The 20082-nt window shown below is 41.8% G+C and overlaps 1 protein-coding gene across 1 annotated transcript in view; it reads right to left on the bottom strand.

Moving 5' to 3' along the window:
* LOC144827218 (uncharacterized) overlaps positions 1-20082 on the bottom strand; it is a 346090-nt gene that overhangs the window by 114941 nt on the left and 211067 nt on the right. Inside the window, exon 9 of the mRNA XM_078685608.1 lies at positions 11747-11905. Coding sequence (XP_078541734.1) covers positions 11747-11905 — 159 coding nt within the window. The remainder of the gene's footprint in view (positions 1-11746; positions 11906-20082) is intronic.

The raw sequence follows: 20082 nt of genomic DNA, 5'->3' as shown, positions 1-20082 counted from the left end.
ACATGTTCGAGGTTTCCGACATCATCTATAACTCTGGAGGTTTAAGAGTTTAGATGTAGTAATGTGAGGTAGCCGACCAACATTTACTAATGGTATAATAAAACTCAGTCCATGTATTATGAAGCTTTGCTGATCCATTCCACAGTCCTACTATATACGTAGCAACTGTATGAAAATTGGACAGAAACATAGTGGAAAAACTGCCATCACATTCATGAAAACAAAATCCTTATGATGAGCAGATCACAACCACAGAGACAATTAAAAGGGTGTATGTAATGGTCAATTAGAACATTGGAGCTTCAACACTATTGAAGAAACACTAGTATTACTCAATAGTGATGGGATCAGCGCTAAGCAAGTAAGTTCACATTAGATATTTACAGAGGCACTTCAATTTAAGTAGAATACTACAGAAGTCCAAGTCAACTCAGTGGATGAAGCAAAGCAACATTTGGACATTTCTCAGGAAGATCAGTTGGACTGGGAACACAGTAGGGGGCCAGTGGAGCAAAATTACAATCAAGGCATTGTAGAAACTGAAAACCTCACATGAAATGACAAAAAGAAGCAAAAACGAGGAAAGGATCTATTTGCGGCATTGAGTTAAAAAATGGAAATTATTTCTGGGTTTCAACTTTGTTATCTTAATTAGTTGTACATTTTTACTTTCAGGTTTCTAGCCAGTTTGAATCTTTTGGGTTTGCGGTGGAGAAGATGTACACACTACAGGACTACACTAACAAACAAATGGAAGTATATACTAAGAATATGACTGTATAAACTGTGTTTAGGCTGATTTCAGTAGGTGTTAGGTTACTCAGTTGCCTAGATTGGCAACAAACAATGAATCAAGCAGAATCAAAAGGGTTTAGACCCAGACATTGTGTTTTCGCAAGAGACACAACAGAAGGAAAGGAACACAACTTACAGATGAGGCATATAAACAACTTAGTTCCGTAGTTACATATGACTAAAATGCTTTTATGACATTACAACGCATGCTTTTACCCCGCATGCTGCTACAATGCAATTTTTAACCCGGACTTGCAGTCGGGAGTGTGCTGGAGTTTGGAATAGTATAATTTACTAATCCAACTCCAGTCTGTGCAACAGTAGGAAAGGTGTTGATGTTAAATCCAACACCTTATACGCCCTAGTAATATTTTGGAGGGTGGATCTGGGAGTCAAATCAAACTCAGACCATGCTTCTCTCCTTTTGGAGTGGAGAAACAATCAACCTACAACAAAGGGTTAAGATGGCAACTCAAAGACTAGCAACTGAACAGACAAGAAATTCTGATACAAATTCAAGAGGTCCTGGAAGTCCAGAGGGGAGTTAACACTTTGACTTTCATTAACCTGAATTAAAAAAAACAAATGTATTTGAGATACAATGACTATGTTAAATGCGTGCAAGAAGGTGGAAGCAGGTATATCACTTTTCTGAAACCAGGTACGTATTCCAAAGAATGTGGGTTAGATAGACTGACAGAGCTATTAAATGTGGATGCTGAGATTTGTATTAATGCCCTTTCAGATGTATATCTGCTGGGACTAGTAGACTCAGGCCAATCAGGCTAAGTGGGAGGTCAACAATAAAAAGAAAACATCAAACAAGCTAAGCATCTAATTAAAAAAGTGGTTCATAAACAAATCCCAGCTATCATGGTTGCCCTTGATGATAAGAAAGCCTTTAACCAAGTTAGTGAGAGTTTTCTCAGGACTGTAAGATACAAGATGGGTTATGGAGCCCACTATTACAGCAGGGTATTTGCTAGCTGCAAAACTCCTAAGGCAGGCATTGTGGTGAATAGACACAGGTCAAAAAGGAGAAATCAAGAATGGTGAATCTGGCAAGTGGGACAATTATACTCACTATGGTTTACTATGTCTAAAGAACTGCTATGGTCACTAAAAGACACTTAAAGAAGACAAAGCCTTGAGATTGAGGATATTCCCTTTGGTAACACCCAACACAAAATCAGCCAACTCACAGACAATGTGTTTGTGACAGGGGCACCAATCATTATTAAAGGCACTGCTTACACACCTGAAGCATTATGAGCGGGGCTCAGGTTTTAAGATGAATAAAAAGAAGTCTTAATCTGACATTACCAGGGTAACAGGCCCAAAGATTAAGACACACTTTCCATTAACCAATATAAGGGTTGCAGTTGGTACCTAGGTATTAACTTGACTAATTGCCTAACCATGTTGTATAAGACGAACTGGTCCCCTCCTAAACATACCATCCAAAGAAATCTGTGAAGCGAAGACCCTAATTTTCTCCAATTCCCAAGGAAGACATTTTGAACCTCCTAAGGAAAATAGAAGATTTTAAAAATTGGGGGGTGGGGTGGAATGGCGGGACAGGAGACTTTGATAACTATGTGGGGCTGGCAAGCCCAGGCCTTTGGATATATTACTAATCTACACAATTAAGGTTTTTGCAAGATCAATAAAATATGGTTCTGTATTGGATCAAGCAGTATGTAGAACAACACTAGGGGACATTCTATGGTTCCCCAAGCACCCCAGACCCAATAATATGAAAGCAGCATTACAAGCACTATGCTCTAAAAGTGGTACTGATGGCCAACAATCTTTTTTTTTCTGGTTTAAATTCAGTCTAATATTTAAAAAATATATATTTTTATTAAACACAACAAACTTGCTTCAGATTAACAACATACACTAGTGTACATTTGGTGGATTAACATATGCGATCAGTACCACGTGTTACACAGTATATTACTCCTAGCAGTCCATGGCTGAGGCTCGTACGATCCAGATAACCACCCACCTCATAATTTCTTCAGGAATCTTTTGAACTCTTTAGTATTACATTACAGACCAATGGCCTCTGTACTTTGCCCATGCCCCGCATATCTTATCCCATTCACATGAGCAGGCCCTGCTCTGATAGATCGACTGTTCTGCCCTGTGGCACCAATCCATATCTCTCTTCCACAGTTCCAGTGATGGGGCTCCCTCGGTCCCCAAACCCGGGCAATGTTTCTCTTGGCCACCTCATCTGCTAGGGCCAACCAAGTCTTGGCCTATTATGGCCACACTGTCTTTCCTGTTGCTCCCAAGATATGCCACCTTGGCTCCGTCAAGACTATCTCTCCAACCACTGCTGTCATGACTCTGGATAGGTCCTCCCAATACCGTTGTATTTTAGGGCAGGACCACGGTATGTGGAAGAATGTCCCTTTCTCGCCACAGCCCCTCGCACACTCTTCAGACAAACAGTTGCCTAAGTGAAATTGCACCATTCGGAACGCACAGGATCGATGAAGGATACGGTTGAATCGTGGCCAACAATCTTAGGCGCTCACCGTTCCTTACACCCTTAGCACCATTTAATTACAATCCACACACCACCACTCCATCCTTGAAAGGAATCCTGTTTCTAAATTGGAGGGAGGGATTTTTCCCGATAGTGAGAGAGAAGTTCAGTAAAGAGAAAAGAAAGATTTTTTAACAATGTTCTCGTGTTTTTGAATGATCCTAGCCTTTGTACTTCCTCAGGCTGCCACATCTCCTCAGGCTTGTATACATGTTACAACAGAGTAGTTTGCTTCATTGTCACTTTAATTGTTTATGTGTTGCTGCCCTTGCACTACTACCTTTGTGGGGATGATTTCACTTTGGCGGCTCCTACCACATGTGGACTTAATTCTGGTTTGCCGGATCGTAACCTACTATTCTGAACTGTTCCTGGCCCTATTTTGTTGTCTTTCTGACAGATAGTGAAGACATTTATTTTGTGCCCGCCACGTTCAAAGGGCATGGACAATCTTATTAAAGCAACTGTCATTCAAACCATAGGAAACGGAGTTATCAGATTTCTGGCATGACTGGGCAGTCTTCGACCAGACAATGACAGACCAGGAATTAAAGGCTAACAAACACAAGGTCTTCTACAAGGGTCTACAAAGGTTAACCAGAGAGATTAAACACACACCAGTAACCTAGCCTCTGCATACAGAGGTGTGATCCCAGGTAGTCAACCTCAAACAATCACCAAATATTTGGCAGACTAAGTATTAAACAGACAATAGAAATTAAAATCCATGACCAGACATTTGAAGTATCAAACAAGAAAACGTTAACGTCATCTTTTTCCTCAAGAACTCGGAGTCAATGCGTTTTGTTGGGCATCACCACTTATCAAGAAAATATATCATGTGATTACTGAATATGAGCAGTTTCAGTCAATACAATTCTTAGGCATAGATCCATAGATCAGCCCATCACAGATGAGTTCCTGGACATTCCTGGACCTCCTGTCAGTTTGCCACTGTTCAGGAACCTAGTGGAAGTCTCCCTGTGGGTTGTCAGACGTATCCAAAGAGAGCATTGCAGAGTTGATCAGTTTGACTTTACAAATTGTGACAGTAAATCCCAAAGAGCATGGGCACCATTCCTTTGAAAGGAGGGCTCACTTCCAGGCAACTAGGAAGCTTGTGATGCATCCTCACCCATAAAAAAGTTTTTAAAACTATTTGTGCATCTATAGCTATTTAGTTCATACTGTTCTCAGGCACCCTGTCAGGAGCAATAGGTAACATACATATTAATTTTTAGTTTGGAGTACATAGGTTGTTGGGTAGTTCTGCACCACCTCCAACTCTGTGTTTCGCATGGAACCCAAGCCCCACTTATTGCATTTCAAGGGCAGTGTTCTCACTGAAAACCCCTGACCAACCTAGAGCAACAAACAACTTTCTTGTAGACGCCATTACAGTTAGTTAGGAAGTTCAAAATGGCTCTAAAATCAATGCTGAACTCATCTAATCTATGAAATATTCCAACCTTAGATCAAAGTCTGTCACCCAACAGACCCAGTTAAGGTACATGATCTCTTCATAACTCCACAAAAAAGTTCACCTCTTGAATTCCTGGGACACAGAAATTATTTACTTTTAAGCCAGCAACTGAGTGGAAAGCAAGAACATCCACATTCCCGGCTCTGAATCGTATAGGCTACTATCTTTCTCTAGGAGTTGGAGCACAAGAAGAAACTCAGCTGATGGAGACCCTTATCCTGTAAAGGCATTAGCTAAGTTCATTAAGTTTAGCTAAGTTCATTTCACTAAAGAGCATAGCTCCCAACTTTGACAAATAGAGGCGCTACTTTTTGTAAGGTTTCGCTCTAGTGTTTAGGTGGGTTCAGTCTATGGGAGTTCCTCATAAAAAGATGACAGCGACATGGACATGCTAACCATCTTGGCAACACAGGTCATTGTCCTGGTTTTAACATGCAATTCTGAAGTAGAGTTGAATTTAATGCTGCTATTTGGGGAGGGGGGATTAGGGGTTTATACATGATGTACGGTTGTGCTCTAGTGTTTTCGTGGGATCAGTCTAAAAGATCTCCTTACAAAAAGATGCCCGATGTGAACCAAAGGCAAGCTTGTCAGTACCCGTCTGCAGCCAGCGCCAGCCATTATGTCATTTAAATAGGGAAGACAGGCCACAATTAGCTGATATAGCTGCTCAACTGCAAGTTCTACAGAACACAAATGTGTGACTGTAAGTTAACATTAATGGACTGCTTAGGCCCAGTCACCTGTGTAAGTTGCAAGCTCCATTGCACTTTCAGAATACTGGCCGAAGGAAAAGAAGAACAAGGTGAAAGGTTTGGCTAATTTAAATGCAGCTTTAATTAATATTCGTTCACTTCATAAACATGTGCTTTATATTTATAATCTAATAGAGGAAGTTAGATTTTCTTTTAATGCCTGAAACAAGGATAAGGGAAGACTCTTGTCCTGACTTATAACTGGTGCTACCGGAAACGTATGCATGCACTCACATGAACAGGATAGGCAAGCGAGATGGGAGTTAGCTACAGCTTTTAAGAACCATCTCAAATGCTCCACATTTCAGTTGGAAGATTTAAAAGATGTGGAAGCCTTGGGCTTCTGTATCGCCTCCTCTGCACAGCACTAATTTTCAGGGATTCTATTCTATCAATTTCCAGGTTATGAAGGGGATTTTATTAAATCACTGGACCAGATTCTAGTGCCAAGGATGGGTAACTATGCCAACTTCATGGCATTATGAGACTTTAATCTGTATGTGGAGAACACTGAAGACATGGTGGCCAAGCCATTTACAGAAACACTAGCAGCAATGAATCTCTCAGATACGTTCCAGACCCACTAACAGGACAGGGCCTACCACTGATATGGTATTTTCTAACATTCCTATTGGGTTGGAAGCTACCAGGAAAGTAGTTTGGCCTGACCATTATATATAATTCTTCCCTTGGCCCTCCTTAATGCAGAAAGATGCTAAATTAGATACATATTGCATGGTCCAGTCTGTGGCAGGAATAAAGTAGCAATTCTATAACTACAGGAAGCTCTAACCTCTTCTAGGCCAGTTTCAACTGGTGAGGTCTTACAAGACAACATCACTGTGGACGAGTGGTTGGTAGCTGCAGCAGATAAGGTGGCCCCTGGAAAAATGCTGACAAAAAAAAAATCGACCCCCTTCCAGCCAACCTGGTCCTCCCATAAGCTGGCCTTGGAAAATAAATCTTGTAAAAGATTAAAAAGAAATTGAAGGCAGCACTATCTGAAGGAGGATACATTATCTTATAAACAGGCTCTGAATTTATATCATAAAAATCTTAAACTTGCTCGTAGCAACTTTTTCCTAAAATGATTAGTGATGCAAAAAACAGGCCTAAAGAAAATTTTCAAATCAGCTCAGACTTCTCTGATCCTAATGTATTTGCCCCGCCTTGCGAAGCCAATGGAAATGTATATATTAGGCTGAGAAATTTTTTTGAAGACACAATTGTAAGGATTCAGTTGGACCTATTGAGATTAAAAGCAGTGAATTATATTCAATTATATTGAATCAGCCTACTGCCTGGTGGTGCTATCCTCGGGCAGCATGCTTCTGAACCTCCTATACCCCTTTGGAGGAAAAGTTGAGAGACTGTTTCCGAAACTGTAAATCCAGCCCTCCTTTCACAAATCAGCAGTCATCATCCCAATCTTAAAAAAAACCGGTGCTGACCCCTTGTCCCCAGCTAATTACCGCCCAATCTCCCTCCTGCCCTATTTGGGAAAGGTCTTAGAAACCCACGTCACGAGTACCCTGAGCACTTATGTGGAGGCAAATCATTGCCTCTCCCCTTGCCAGGCGGGCTTCCGACCTCTACACTCCACAGAGAAGGTAGTGATCTCAGTGATGGACGGACTCCGCGAGGGTATTGACATCAACCTCCCGCAAGCCCTTGTTCTCTTGGACCTGTCCGCCGCTTTTGACACGGTGGATCACTCCACTCTTCTCACTCGTGTCAGGGCGGCGGGCATAGAGTGCTCTGCCCTCTCCTGGCTTAATTCCTTCCTGTGTGACAGGGCACAGGCTGTTCATCTCGCTGGTTTTACTGCCTCCTCACGAAAGGTGGAGTGCGGCGTCCCTCAGGGCTCTTCCTTATCCCCTCTTTTGTTTAATTTATACATCTATCCCCTTATTTTTTCATTGCAGCAGCTCGAGGTCACGGTGTTTAATTACGCCGATGACCTCCAGCTCATCTTTAATCTCTCTCACTCCCCCTCCTCTGTTCAGAATTTTCAAACCGTTATGTTATTCATCCAAGATTGGATGAACTGCAACCACCTTAAACTCAACCCTGACAAGACAGAGCTGGTCTTGACAGGAGGTGGTTGCAGCCCCTGGTCCCCCTCGTTTTGGCCCCCTTCACTTGGTGTCCCCCCCCTCCCGGTTCCTAAAGTTAAAACCCTTGGGTTCTTTCTCAATCCCCAACTATGTGTAAACCCCCAGGTCAGTTCGGTGGTTTCCTCTTGCTTTTTTTCCCTCCGATAATTAGGAAGATATCTCGCTTCTTCTCCCTCCCGGCACTGAAAATAATTGTGATGGCAATGGTGCTCTCGCGCCTTAATTATGGGAACATAATCTATAACGGCGCACCGGCCTATGCCATACACCGATTGCAGCTAGTGCAAAATCAGGCTGCCCGCCTGATCCATGGGCTGCCCAAGTCCCATCGAGCAACCCCACTGCTGAAATCATTGCACTGGCTACCTGTGAGGGAGCGGGCCTTATTTAAACTAGGTTGTCTCACTTTCCAGGCTAGGATGGGCACTGCCCCCGAGTTTATATGCTCAGCCATCAAACCCTACCTGCCGGGCAGAGAACTCCGCTCTACCCACATGGCACTCCTGGTTACACCTCGCTTTAAGAAAAAGAGAGCAGGTGGGGCGAAATTTGCGGTCCTTGCACCTGCCTTCTGGAACTCCCTCCCCATGACACTCAGATCCACAACCTCCTATTTGGAGTTCCGGAAGAATCTGAAAACCTTCCTTTTTTCCAGAGCTTTTGCTGCCTAACCTGTCCCTCTTGCTGCTGTTGCTAGTAGTAGCTCCTATAGCACCATGAAACCGCTGGGTATAAGCGCGCTAAACAAATGCTTTTAAATTCAAAATTCTAGGCCCACACCCTTCCCACATATGGAGGCAGATTGCAGATTTTGCTTGCCATGTCTACCTTGAGTTGTTCTCTACAGTCAGTGATTGTGCCTGAATCTTGGAAATGGGCAAATGTCATCCCCCTCCTAAAAATAACGAATGTTGATACAGAGGATCTCTTAAATTTTCGACCGATTTCCCTTTTACCAGTTGCCTCAAAAATCCTTGATAAAATAGGTATTACTCAGCTTTCAGAATTCTTTGAAGACTTTTATTCTACTACATCCATCCCAATCCGGTTTTAGAGCCTCCCAGAGCACAGAAACAGCCCTATTGGAATTCTCAGAATCAATAAATTGGAATCTTGATCTTGGCCACGATGTCACTCTGATTCTGTTAGATCTCTCAGTGGCTTTTTATACTGTCTATATGAGATTTTGCTACAACGTCTTGCTTCCATTGGGGTGAATTACTCAGCTCTGATGTGGTTCAGCTCTTCTCTGGACCTTAGAGAGCAGGCAGTTTGGATGAAGCCCTACTACTCTGATGTAAACACATTTAAATGTGGAGTATCACAGGGATCAGCACTGAGGTCCACCCTTTTAATATCTTTATGATTCCGCACACGTTCTTGGTGCAATCATAATTGTTTCATACACGGATGACACTCAGCTATTGCTGTCTTACAAGGGCAATTTGGTTGAAGCCAAGAAGACCTTCACATTATGCACAAAGGTAGCAATGAGATGACTGAGAGACATCAATAATCAATTTAATCCAGACAAGAAATACATTCTGTAGTTTCGCTCAGACCCACTACCAGAATGGACATAGTGTTGGCTGAGACTGTTCACCCCCTCTCCTACTGAAGTGGCCAGGAACTTGGGAGTGCTGATTCGATGATCATCTTTCCCTGAAAGACCAGATTACTTCTGAGGTGACATCTTGCTTCTGTTTCTGGATTCTAGAATTTTTTTTAAGGTTTCTATATTTTCTGCCATGGGATACTCTGAAAATAGTAGTCCACGTGCAGATTCTCTCCAGGTTACACTATTCTAACGCTCTCTACTTGGATCCAGCTACTGTAGGTAAGAGCGGTGGGGATTTCGATTGACGACCATGAGGGAAAATTGAATAAATAATTAATTTCCCTTAATGGTCCTCACTCGACATGCCCCCCCACCCTGCCCCAACACTCTTACCTGCAGTGGCCGTGGCTGTTTGGGTCTACCAGAGTATCTTATGCGTCGGCTCCAAGTGGTACAGAATACCATAGTCCGCATCTTGTACAAGCTCAAAAGATGGACTTCTGTGTCTCGCTTCCCAAAGCAGCTGAACGGGTTGCCAGTGAGCAAAAGAATCACATTTAAAGCCTTGACATTTGTTTACTAAGCTTTTCATGGAAGAGGATCTAAATCTCTTAATGCCAGGATTTGAGAATATTGTGATTAAAGGACCTTGTGTTCGAGGGATGCCCGGTTACTAGTGGTTAAACTTCTAGAAAAAGAACAGGGCGGCTCCTCCTTTTCAGTGCGAGTTGCTTTGATTTGCAATCAGCTCCCCCTTCAACTATGAAATATGTCAGATGAGACTTCCTTTTGGAAATTGTTAGAAACCCACACTAGACTAGTTGCCTCAGCACCGGGTCACTCCTGAGCCACACGCTTTAAAAATCCAGTCTTTCATTCATTCATGAGAAACTATGCATAGATTACTTACCGGTAATCTTCGTTAATCTGATACTTTTTCATAATACAGTACTTACTCTTTGAGGGTTAATCAGTGATATCCCTATAAATCATTACCTCGAAAAGTTATTTTCTGTGTCTATGCTAATAGACCACCACTCCCTATCAAGCCACTCCCCTTAGTACAGCCTGATATACCAAACCCATTTTCTAGAAAATTGATGAAGGCATTCAGGAAGGGAACATAATCCTGGTTTAAGAATCCTTCCTGTTTAGTCACAGGATAAACCAGAAGTGAAATGCAACACACCCACAGTCTTAGAAGAGTTTGTAATAAATGTTAAAATAGTTCAAAGTTAATTTTCAACCACAACACACATTTCAGAAACACTTCTCTGGATTTCGAATAGTCTTCAATGCAACGCAAGGAAGCAACTACTATTTAGGAAAAGGAAATCCAACAGTCATTTAGAAGGATCTTGACTGCAGCAACATTGTATCACAACTGACTAGCAAAGACGCTGTGAGCCACCAAAGAAGTTATACCGAAATATCCAATATAGTAGCTGAGTCTCCAGACTACGTGGGAGTTCATGACCTGCTATGATATGTAGTTCGCTCTCGGGCACTGATGATTTGTACATTCTTCAGGCATATGAAGCCTCAGCCCAGAAAGTGCTGGCACTCTTCAAAGGTAAGCAGACTTTCCTTAGTTGTAAATCAGCACGAGCAGGCTCGGAGTATCTCTACCCCGCACTTGCTAAGTACCAAGCAGTAAGCACTACCTCCAGCCCTGTTTCCTGACAGAGTTGGCAATATAGAACCATATCACGCATTTTAACCTGTTATGTATTTTTTTATCACATTTATTTCATTCTGGGGCTGTTTAGCTTGAAAGAGCTTTTTTCTTCAAAGCACAGCTAACAAAGGGCTCCGATTGGAATTAAAATTATTAGGTTTATCTTTTATAATTAAAATGCTGATAAAATAATGGCCACTGGAAAGGGCCAGTGTGGGAGTAAAGGTGTTTTATAAAGCCCCCAGGTTGCCCATTATTGTGGGCTATAAGGGACCTTTATTATCCTCCTCACCTAGAGAGCAAGGTGTTTATTGTGGTAGAGCCTGACAGCGTACACCTGTAGCAGCGTTGTGTTAACAATTGAGAACTAAAACAGAAATAAGCTGCTGTCTCAGCGCGAAGTCCCAAAAATAAAGGTATAAACTGCTCTGCATGTCCATGGCTCCCAACATTTGGTGGACCGTGGACAACAGAGACAGGTGGAACCAGGCCTCTTTTCTTTTTGTTTTACTCCTCGTTGCCATTGAGCAGGGCTGATATGAAAGAAACCACTCAGCTCTTGAACAAAGCAGGATAGTAAGAAAAATGTTACCCTTACTAATTCCTTAGAAGGAAGGATGAAGGCATACTGATTATATCATAAATATCTGTTTCTCACTTATTATAACTTGTCTTCCACTTGAGTGGTCTAACTACTCAAAACCCTACCAAGAACCCCCTTCTTCTCTGCTCCAGAAAGCAAGAAACTAAAACAAAGTCCTAGCATATAGAGCAGAGTCAATACTTCATGTGCTTCGTACCTGCTCCTGAGCAGAAAGGTTTTTCTGTCTTTCATCCTGAACCATCCTCTTCAGTTGAGACAAAACCAGTTCAAGGTGTCTTGTTTTTTCTTTACTCGATACTAGATCTGTGATCCGTCTTGAGGTATTGTTGGTTTCTGCCTCTCTCAGTTGTCGCTCCTGCAACCAAACATTTCAAATGTAAATTTTTAGTGCAAGCATTGGTGCAGTCCAATTATCAACAAACATTGAAAAATCTCAAGAATATAAACACAGGAGGATAAAAATAAATCGACCAAAACCAGATATACTTAGCTAAAAAGTAATTATTGTGTGCCTCGCAAATATGAAACGCATTGCAAGCTTCTACTCACATATCCGAAAAAAGCCACAATGAATAGTGAAGAGTGTGAAGCCTGTAAAAACGTTTATCAGGGGAACAGTGTACCAAGATAGATAAGGCACCTATCTTGTGGTGCATGATCAGGATAGATAATATATTCTCCTGCCCTTACAATTAGATCACAGTTAGCCAATATTTCTAACATAGTGCAGGTAATCAGCCTAGCAGCAGAGTACCACAGTTTATGAAGCCAGCCAGTACATACTTGGGTAGCACAGCAAAGTCACTATAACAGAGTTTCCACAACTGAAGAATGGTTTATGAATGAGATATGTGCTGAAGTATATGAACCTGGTGGAAAGATCACTGACACTATATTGAGTTAAACAATATCTTTTGACTCAAACATTTTGTCAAAAACATCACTTATTAAAATATTGTGTCCCTATGCTTACAATGGGAAGAACAAAAATATCGGAAATAAAATATCATTTAATCACACATATCATCCAATAACATGGCAAAATATTGCTTTTTAAATATCTATATATAGTTTAAAGTGGTATATCTTAAATATTTTAGTATATAGCGTTAATATAATGCAAATTACATACATTCCCCTAATACTTCAGTGTGTTTTTCTTTGTGATTTCAACAGGAAGACATAATAAGACAGGTATGCCCACATGCATCAAGGTAAATTGCATTCGTAAACGGTGCGAATCGCAAAATTCGGCCGTTTGCGAATGCAATTTCCTTTTTTGGGATGCATCATGTTTTTTAACTTTTTCGCAATTTAAGGAATTGCAATTATGTTGCGATTTCTTAAATTGCAATTGCATTTAAGAAATCGCAATTTGTGATTTCTTAAATGCAATGCATGAACATTTTTTTTTGCGAATTCGCAAATAGGAAGGGGTAAACTACCATGAAGTTGCACTTCATGCTAATTTGCGAAAACTTTCAAAAATGCACAAAAGGGCATTTTTGAAAGTTTAATTTTACACACACACATGCCCTTGGGGCATGTGTGTGTGAAAAATGTTCTTAAAGTTACATTTCATGGGTGCAGGGGGGGTCCCCCCTGCACCCTTGAAATAGCATTCTCATTTTGCGATTCCTTAATTGCGATTTGCAAAATGAGAAGGGCTTCCCATTCATTCCTATGGGCCTCTAGGCCCATAGGAATCAATGGGAAGGGATTCCTTAATTGCGATTCGCAAATTGTGAATCGCAATTAAGGAAAATTAAGAAATCGCAAAAAAAATTGCAATTTCTTAATGCATAGCATTTTGCGATTTCTTAATTGCGATTCCTTAATTTTCGCAATTAAGAAATCGCAAAATGATACAATGATGCATGTGGCCGTAATTTCCTCTAGGTGCCCACTAATACTTAATACTATATCTACATATATAATTATATAAAGGCGCACACATATGTGTATGTGTGTTTATGTATATGTGTATAAATATACATATATATCATAACACACTTATTAGAAATATATATTTTACATTAAATTACATTAATTTGTTTATTTTGTTAAATTTACTACTATGAAAAGTATATTTTATATTCCTAGATACAGAGATTTATTTCAAGGAAGGAAAAATACACACTTCCTTACATTGCAAAACAACAGCTACCAATGCAGTGTTACATGCAAGGAGTTTCCATCAGAATTCCCTAATACAGAATATTCCTTATGGGGAATTTTTACCCATACAAAGAATATGCTCAGAAGATGTTGAATGGCAAAAACATAAGAATGAAACCACAAAGAGATTTAAAGGCAGAGGCTATAATGATGAGATAATAAAAATATGCCATAAGAGAGCAGATTCAAAAACAAGAGATGAGCTACTCAAGGAAAAGTTACCAATCAGTGAGACCAACAAAATTTGTTTGATTACAACACTGTCACCAGAAGCAAAACAAATCAAAAATCTTTTAAAGAAAAACTGGAAGATCCTTCAACTGGATCCAACATTTGCACCCATCATAGTAGATCAACCAAAGGTTACATTCAGACGAGCGCCAAATTTAAAGGATAATTTAGTCAAAAGTCACTTTTGGCAAAAAAAGAACAAATCTACACAATGGCTACAAACTACTAGCTTCAACAAATGTCATAATTGCAAAGTCTTCCAAATTGCACGGAACTCCAAGGAGGTAATTTGGGCAAACAAAAAGATTTGAAAAATCAAGAAACTAATAATGTGTAAAACACAATTTGTCATTTATGTAATTGAATGCCCTTGCCATCTGAAGTACTCTGGGAGTACTATTTGCGAACTCAAAAAACGAATTTTGGAACATGTGAGAGCCACGATTGGTAAGGACGGAAGCAATACTGTGGCCAAGCATATGGAACAGGCACACAATAGTGATTGGAAACAACTTAGATTCTACGGCATTGAATCTGTTGAACAACACGTGAGAGGAGGGAATCGCGAGAAAAAACTGCGTCAACAGGAATTGCAACAAATATTGGCACTTCGAATGTATATGTCACACTGTCTTAACCAGGACGAAGAACTTTATGTACATTTATAGTAAATGAACAAATGAGTTGCGCTTTCCAAGTTTTGGGTTTGCTCCCAATTTTAAACTCACAATAATTTAATGTATTTATTTTTTCCCAAAATCTTTTGTTTCTTCCCCTTTCCTAAATTGTTTTATGCACATCAATGCAAACTGCACAGAATATATAATTATTCTATTGGAATTAGCCCACAGGTGGGCACAAACCAGACATAACGTAAAATGAGTGTTGTGATATTGAAACACTTAAAATTACTGGACGCGGTAAACCCCACTAGAGGGGTCAATTATAAACAATGAAGAATGAAAAATGTTGTTCTCAAAATTGGTTCGTAATATGTTGAAATATAAATCTCAAATTACATTTGCATAAAACTACGAAGACCAGAATGCCAAAGATCTATCCATGTAGTTCACAGGCAAAAAAATGGTGTAACAGGAAGTCATGTGATTATGTTTTTTCAAACAAGTATGCTTGGAATTATTGGCAACCTAAACATGAACAAGTTCTCATGGAGAACGAAACGCGTAGGTTGGAGGCTGTGGATTAACCCGATTAACCCGTTTTTGGATTGTGAAAATAAACGCTGGATGAAACCTTTCTTTGAGTGCACTCCGATTGTCATTTTTCATGGGGAGTGATTCATTGCTGGATATATATATATATAGCCGCAGAGGAAGTTTTGGCGCAAAAAGAAATAAATGGCATAGATGAAAATACAATTATCAACCTCACTGATGTGGAACTTAGTAAAGCAGAAAAACAGCTACTTGCACTGGGGTTGTCATACTGCCCAGAAAGCAACTTTAACTATGTAAATACTCGGATTGATATTTTCAAATTCATCCGTAAGATCAAACTGCAAAAGTACTACACGGTGAAAACAGGGTTGGAATTAAAAAAGAAAATATGTGACACAACTATGCCAAAACGATCTGGTTTACAATCCAAAGATGTCAATTTGTTGCGTAATTTACAAAATCTTGAAAACGAAGATGACAATGAATACAGTACCCAAGAGGTAGTAGGAGAGGATGAAATTAACATCAACCAACCAGCAGGAAGTCCTTTTAAGCCCGCATCTACCTTCTATCCATGCATGCCCAGAGATGCAATTGATGTATTTTCGGACCGGGTAATTGATGAAATCAAAATCCTTCAGCACCGAACCATGAAATCACGCCTCAAACCAAACGCTAAAACACGCCCCTACGCTCTGTTAATGAAAAAACTCAAGAACAATAATAATATCATCATTAACAAATCGGATAAAGGGGGGAATGTTGTTTTGTGGGGGAAGAAAGAATACATAGAAGAGGCGTCCAGACAGTTGGGGGACACTTCGTGTTACTCCAAGATTGACGTAAATACAGCCAGAAGAATCAATGAGTCTTATCGATCAGAACTATATAAGTGGAAACGTGAAGGGCTTCTAAGCCGAGATGAACTCAAATTTCTACAAAAAGATTCTCCTGTGATACCGAACCTGTATTTAATTCCCAAGGTGCACAAGCAACAAACACCAGTGCCTGGCCGACCGATAGTGTCTGCTATTAATAGCATGTTTGAAAATACATCGAGATATATCGATTTCTTTCTGCAGGACTTTGTTGTTGCATTACCAGCATATGTTAAAGACACGACCGATTTCCTGTACCAATTGAGCCAATGTAAGTGGTCAGATGATTTGTTATTGATCACTATGGACATAGCTACATTATACACGAGCATTTCTCATGAGGTGGGTCTCAGAGCAATGAAGTTTTACCTTGATAAGCGTCCGATTGAGTTACATGCTCATAGCAAAATGCTATTAGAAATGACAGAGAGATGCTTAAGGAATAACACTTTCATGTTCAACAATGAGGTCTACAAACAGGAACGCGGTGTCGCCATGGGGTCGTGTTTTTCCCCCAGCTACGCGGGGCTCCATGTGGGCTGGTGGGAGGAACACGTCCTCATGGTCGAACATAAGGAACTCTGGAACAACAATGTACATAGATACTGGAGGTATATCGATGATATTTGTATTATCTGGAAAGGGACAAAAGAAACAGCTACTAAATTTGTTCAGGCGATCAATGTGAATAACCTAAACCTTAAGTTTACAGCGGATATCAGTCATATTGAAGTAAGCTTTCTAGATGTTAAGATAGAGATTAAAGATAACACCATATCAACGAGCCTGTATAGAAAAGCGACAGCAGGCAACTCTATCTTGCATGCCACAAGCTTCCACCCTCAGCACACGATTAGAAGCATCCCTTATGGGGAGTTCTTAAGGATAAATAGAGCATGCAGCAGTGCAGAGAGCAGAGACAGATGCCAAATGGAAGCCAAAACCAGACTGATTAGACGCGGATTTAAACCCACATTGTTAGACACAGCGCTAAAAAAAGCAAATGCAATGTTTAGGGAAGATTTACTTGATCCAAACAGGCATGCCAAGACACCAACAGAGCAAGACAAAATTGTTAGGCTTATCACTAGCTATAGCCGCCAAGCTAAGCAGATAACCAAAATTGTGAAGCAACAATGGCCTATCATCCTGACAGATGTAGTTTTGCGAGACATCATGCCAAAAGTCCCTACTGTCACCTTCAGGAGAGCCTACACCATGAGCAATGACCTTGTGAGTAACAACCCTGAGATCAGCAAAGCCAAAGAGTGGCTCTGTCCCCGCAAAGGTTTTTTCCGATGCAGCTCATGCAGAGCATGTAAATTTGGAGTGAGCACTAGAAGTTACACTACCCCTTTTGAGGTCAACCCCATGTTTATCAAAGGCCACTACACATGCCGCACAGAATTGGCAGTGTACGTACTAACGTGTAGCTGTAAGCTACAATATGTGGGTAGCACGAAGTTGCCAGTGCATCAGCGCATTCTGCAGCACTTACGTGCTATAGTCCATGCCGATCAAAGTTACCCAGTGGCTCGGCTCAGTTGCAGATTCAGGCAGGTGCAATTGCAGCTGGTCATCTGGGAAGTTGCATAGAGGCCTCTGGAGCTTGGTGTGTCCCTGTAGCTCAGAACAGGAGTTCAGTCAACTGACCCTTGAGGTCACTCAGGTTAACCTGGTTTGAAGAGAGCAGGTCCAGTTTCCCTTCTCAGAAAGCAGGACAGGCCTCAAGTAGCAGGGCAGTCCCCTGGAGAACAAGGTAGGCCTCAAACATCAGGGCAGTTCTTTGGTAGCAGCAGGGAAGTACTCTAAAGAATATGGCAGGCCTCCAGCAGCAGACAGTTATCTGCGGAACAAGGCATTCACTCTACTGTAGTCCACAGGTCCAAGAGTGAGCTGAGGAGGTGGTTCAGGAGGCCTAATATTTACACCTGGTGCCAGGCTTTGAAGTGGGGGTGACATCCTGGCCATCCACACATCTAGGGCCAGATGTAGGTAGGCATTTACCGGTCGGTAACGGCCGAATTTGGCCGTTACCGACCGGTAAATGCAATTTGAGATGTAGGGCCCTGTATTTTACAGAATCGGTACATTTACCGATCGGTAAATTTACCGAATCTGTAAAATACCGAGTCGGTATTTTTACCGATTCGGTAAAATTGATATGTAGGTGGGACTCTTCTGAGTCCCACAAGCATTAAAAAATCGGTATTTTACCATCAAATCCTATTTGATGGTAAAATACCGATTCCGGTGTGCATGCACATGTGTGCATGCACACCTGTGCCATATGACAGGCAGACCTGCCCTTAGGGCAGGTATGCCTGCCACATGGCACCCGAACCCGTTTTGGGGGTGCTAGAGGGTGTCAAAGTGACACCCCCTGCACCCTTGTGAAATTCGGTATTTACCGATTCGGTAATTACCGAATCGGTAATGCCCATTCATTCCTATGGGCTTCAAAGCCCATAGGAATGAATGGGCATTACCGGTCGGTATTGGTCGGTATTTACCGAATCGGTAAATACCGAATTTTACCGATTCGGTAAATGCACATCTGTATTTACCTACATCTCGGTACTTCTATTTTACCACTTCTTAAATACCGAATCGGTATGATTCGGTATTTAAGAGGTGGTAAAATAAAATTACCTACATCTGGCCCCCAGTTCTTAAAAGTTGTTCCCTTCCCAAGGCTACAAGTAGTCTGGGGTGACAAAAGCCTGGTGTCAGATTCCTTTGTTTGTGTCCCCCTTAGTTTCACTATCTGGGAGGAATACACACGGAAGAGGAGTGCACTGGTGGCGCCTTAGGTGGCATCATAAGACCTATAGCTTGACGAATGTGTGACTACAGGAGTGACCTCCCCCCCCCACTGGTGTGACTAGTTGGCTTAGACCCTAAAAGTAAAAGGGCAATAACGTTTACCGGACCAGCAGAGACTCACCTTTATACAAGGACACATATGCAGGACAGACTTGCGGGGTACACATTCTTGCCATGATAAAGGCCCTGGACCTCTCTTGTTTTATGGGGGGACCTATTTTATGGCTGAAACATGTTGGCAACTGTTGATTATGATCGATGTCTGAAACATTGACTCACGTAAACATCCAATACTTTTATTTTACTCCTGCCCTGCATAACCACCAAATAAAGGCAATACCCTGGGTTTATGGGAGGTAGTTTTAGAATTACATATGTTTATTGAGGGTACAAGTGGTGATAGTACAAAATCGGCAGTATCAGAATGACAAACCCGTCTGGAAGCAAGCCCACCAAGCAGTGTTGAGGAGTACTCAAAGCCTGCCCACCTTATGAGAAAGCATACTTATACACAGCAAGCCGCCTACAACCCAACCAGGGCCGGCAGCGTCATAAACAACAGGTGAATGGTGTGTTTCCCTGCGGTATTGCTACATCCCCTCCCGCTGGAGAGCCAGAGGTCTTAACGACCTGCGTTACCGCCGCTGAAAGTCTGGCACACCGTCTGCAATCGCTGTCAATTGTCATTATTGCATATCTGCCACCTGAAGCCCCCCGCCCTAGAAAGTCCAAAAACCAACTCAAAACAAAACAGGAAAGAAAAGAAAGGGAGGGCTTGTCATAGTCAGCCTCAATGTCTCTCGAACCTCGAACCCCCGTCCCCCCCTCCTATCTAACCCCCTCCCCCCCGAACACCCCCCCTCCACCCGTGGTCCATGGTCTATTTGCATTCCGGCCCGGGGCCTACCGAGTCCTTGATGGCAGCTCATTGAGCGTTTGGCTCCGTCACGGCGTCCGTCAGTCTCAACAGCCGGAGGTACTTGGGACAGGTCACCTCCGTGAACTCAGATGCCAATAGGGACAAGAATGGTTTCCACAGATCCGCATAGTGCGCCCCCTCTCCCGTTCTTGATAGCGACAATTTCTCCATACCCAGAACCATCCACAGGCGATGTAGCCATCCCAGGTGTGTGGGGATGTGTGTAGATCGCCAGTGTGCCACTATATTCTGTACCGCTGACCCCAGTGCAATCGCTATCAATCGTACTCTCCGTGATTTCAGCGGGTAGGTCAGCGCATTA

This window comes from Lissotriton helveticus, chromosome 4_1 (genome assembly GCF_964261635.1).
Source record: "Lissotriton helveticus chromosome 4_1, aLisHel1.1, whole genome shotgun sequence".
Taxonomy (NCBI): Eukaryota; Metazoa; Chordata; class Amphibia; order Caudata; family Salamandridae; genus Lissotriton; species Lissotriton helveticus.
This window is presented reverse-complemented; position numbering and strand designations above follow the sequence as displayed.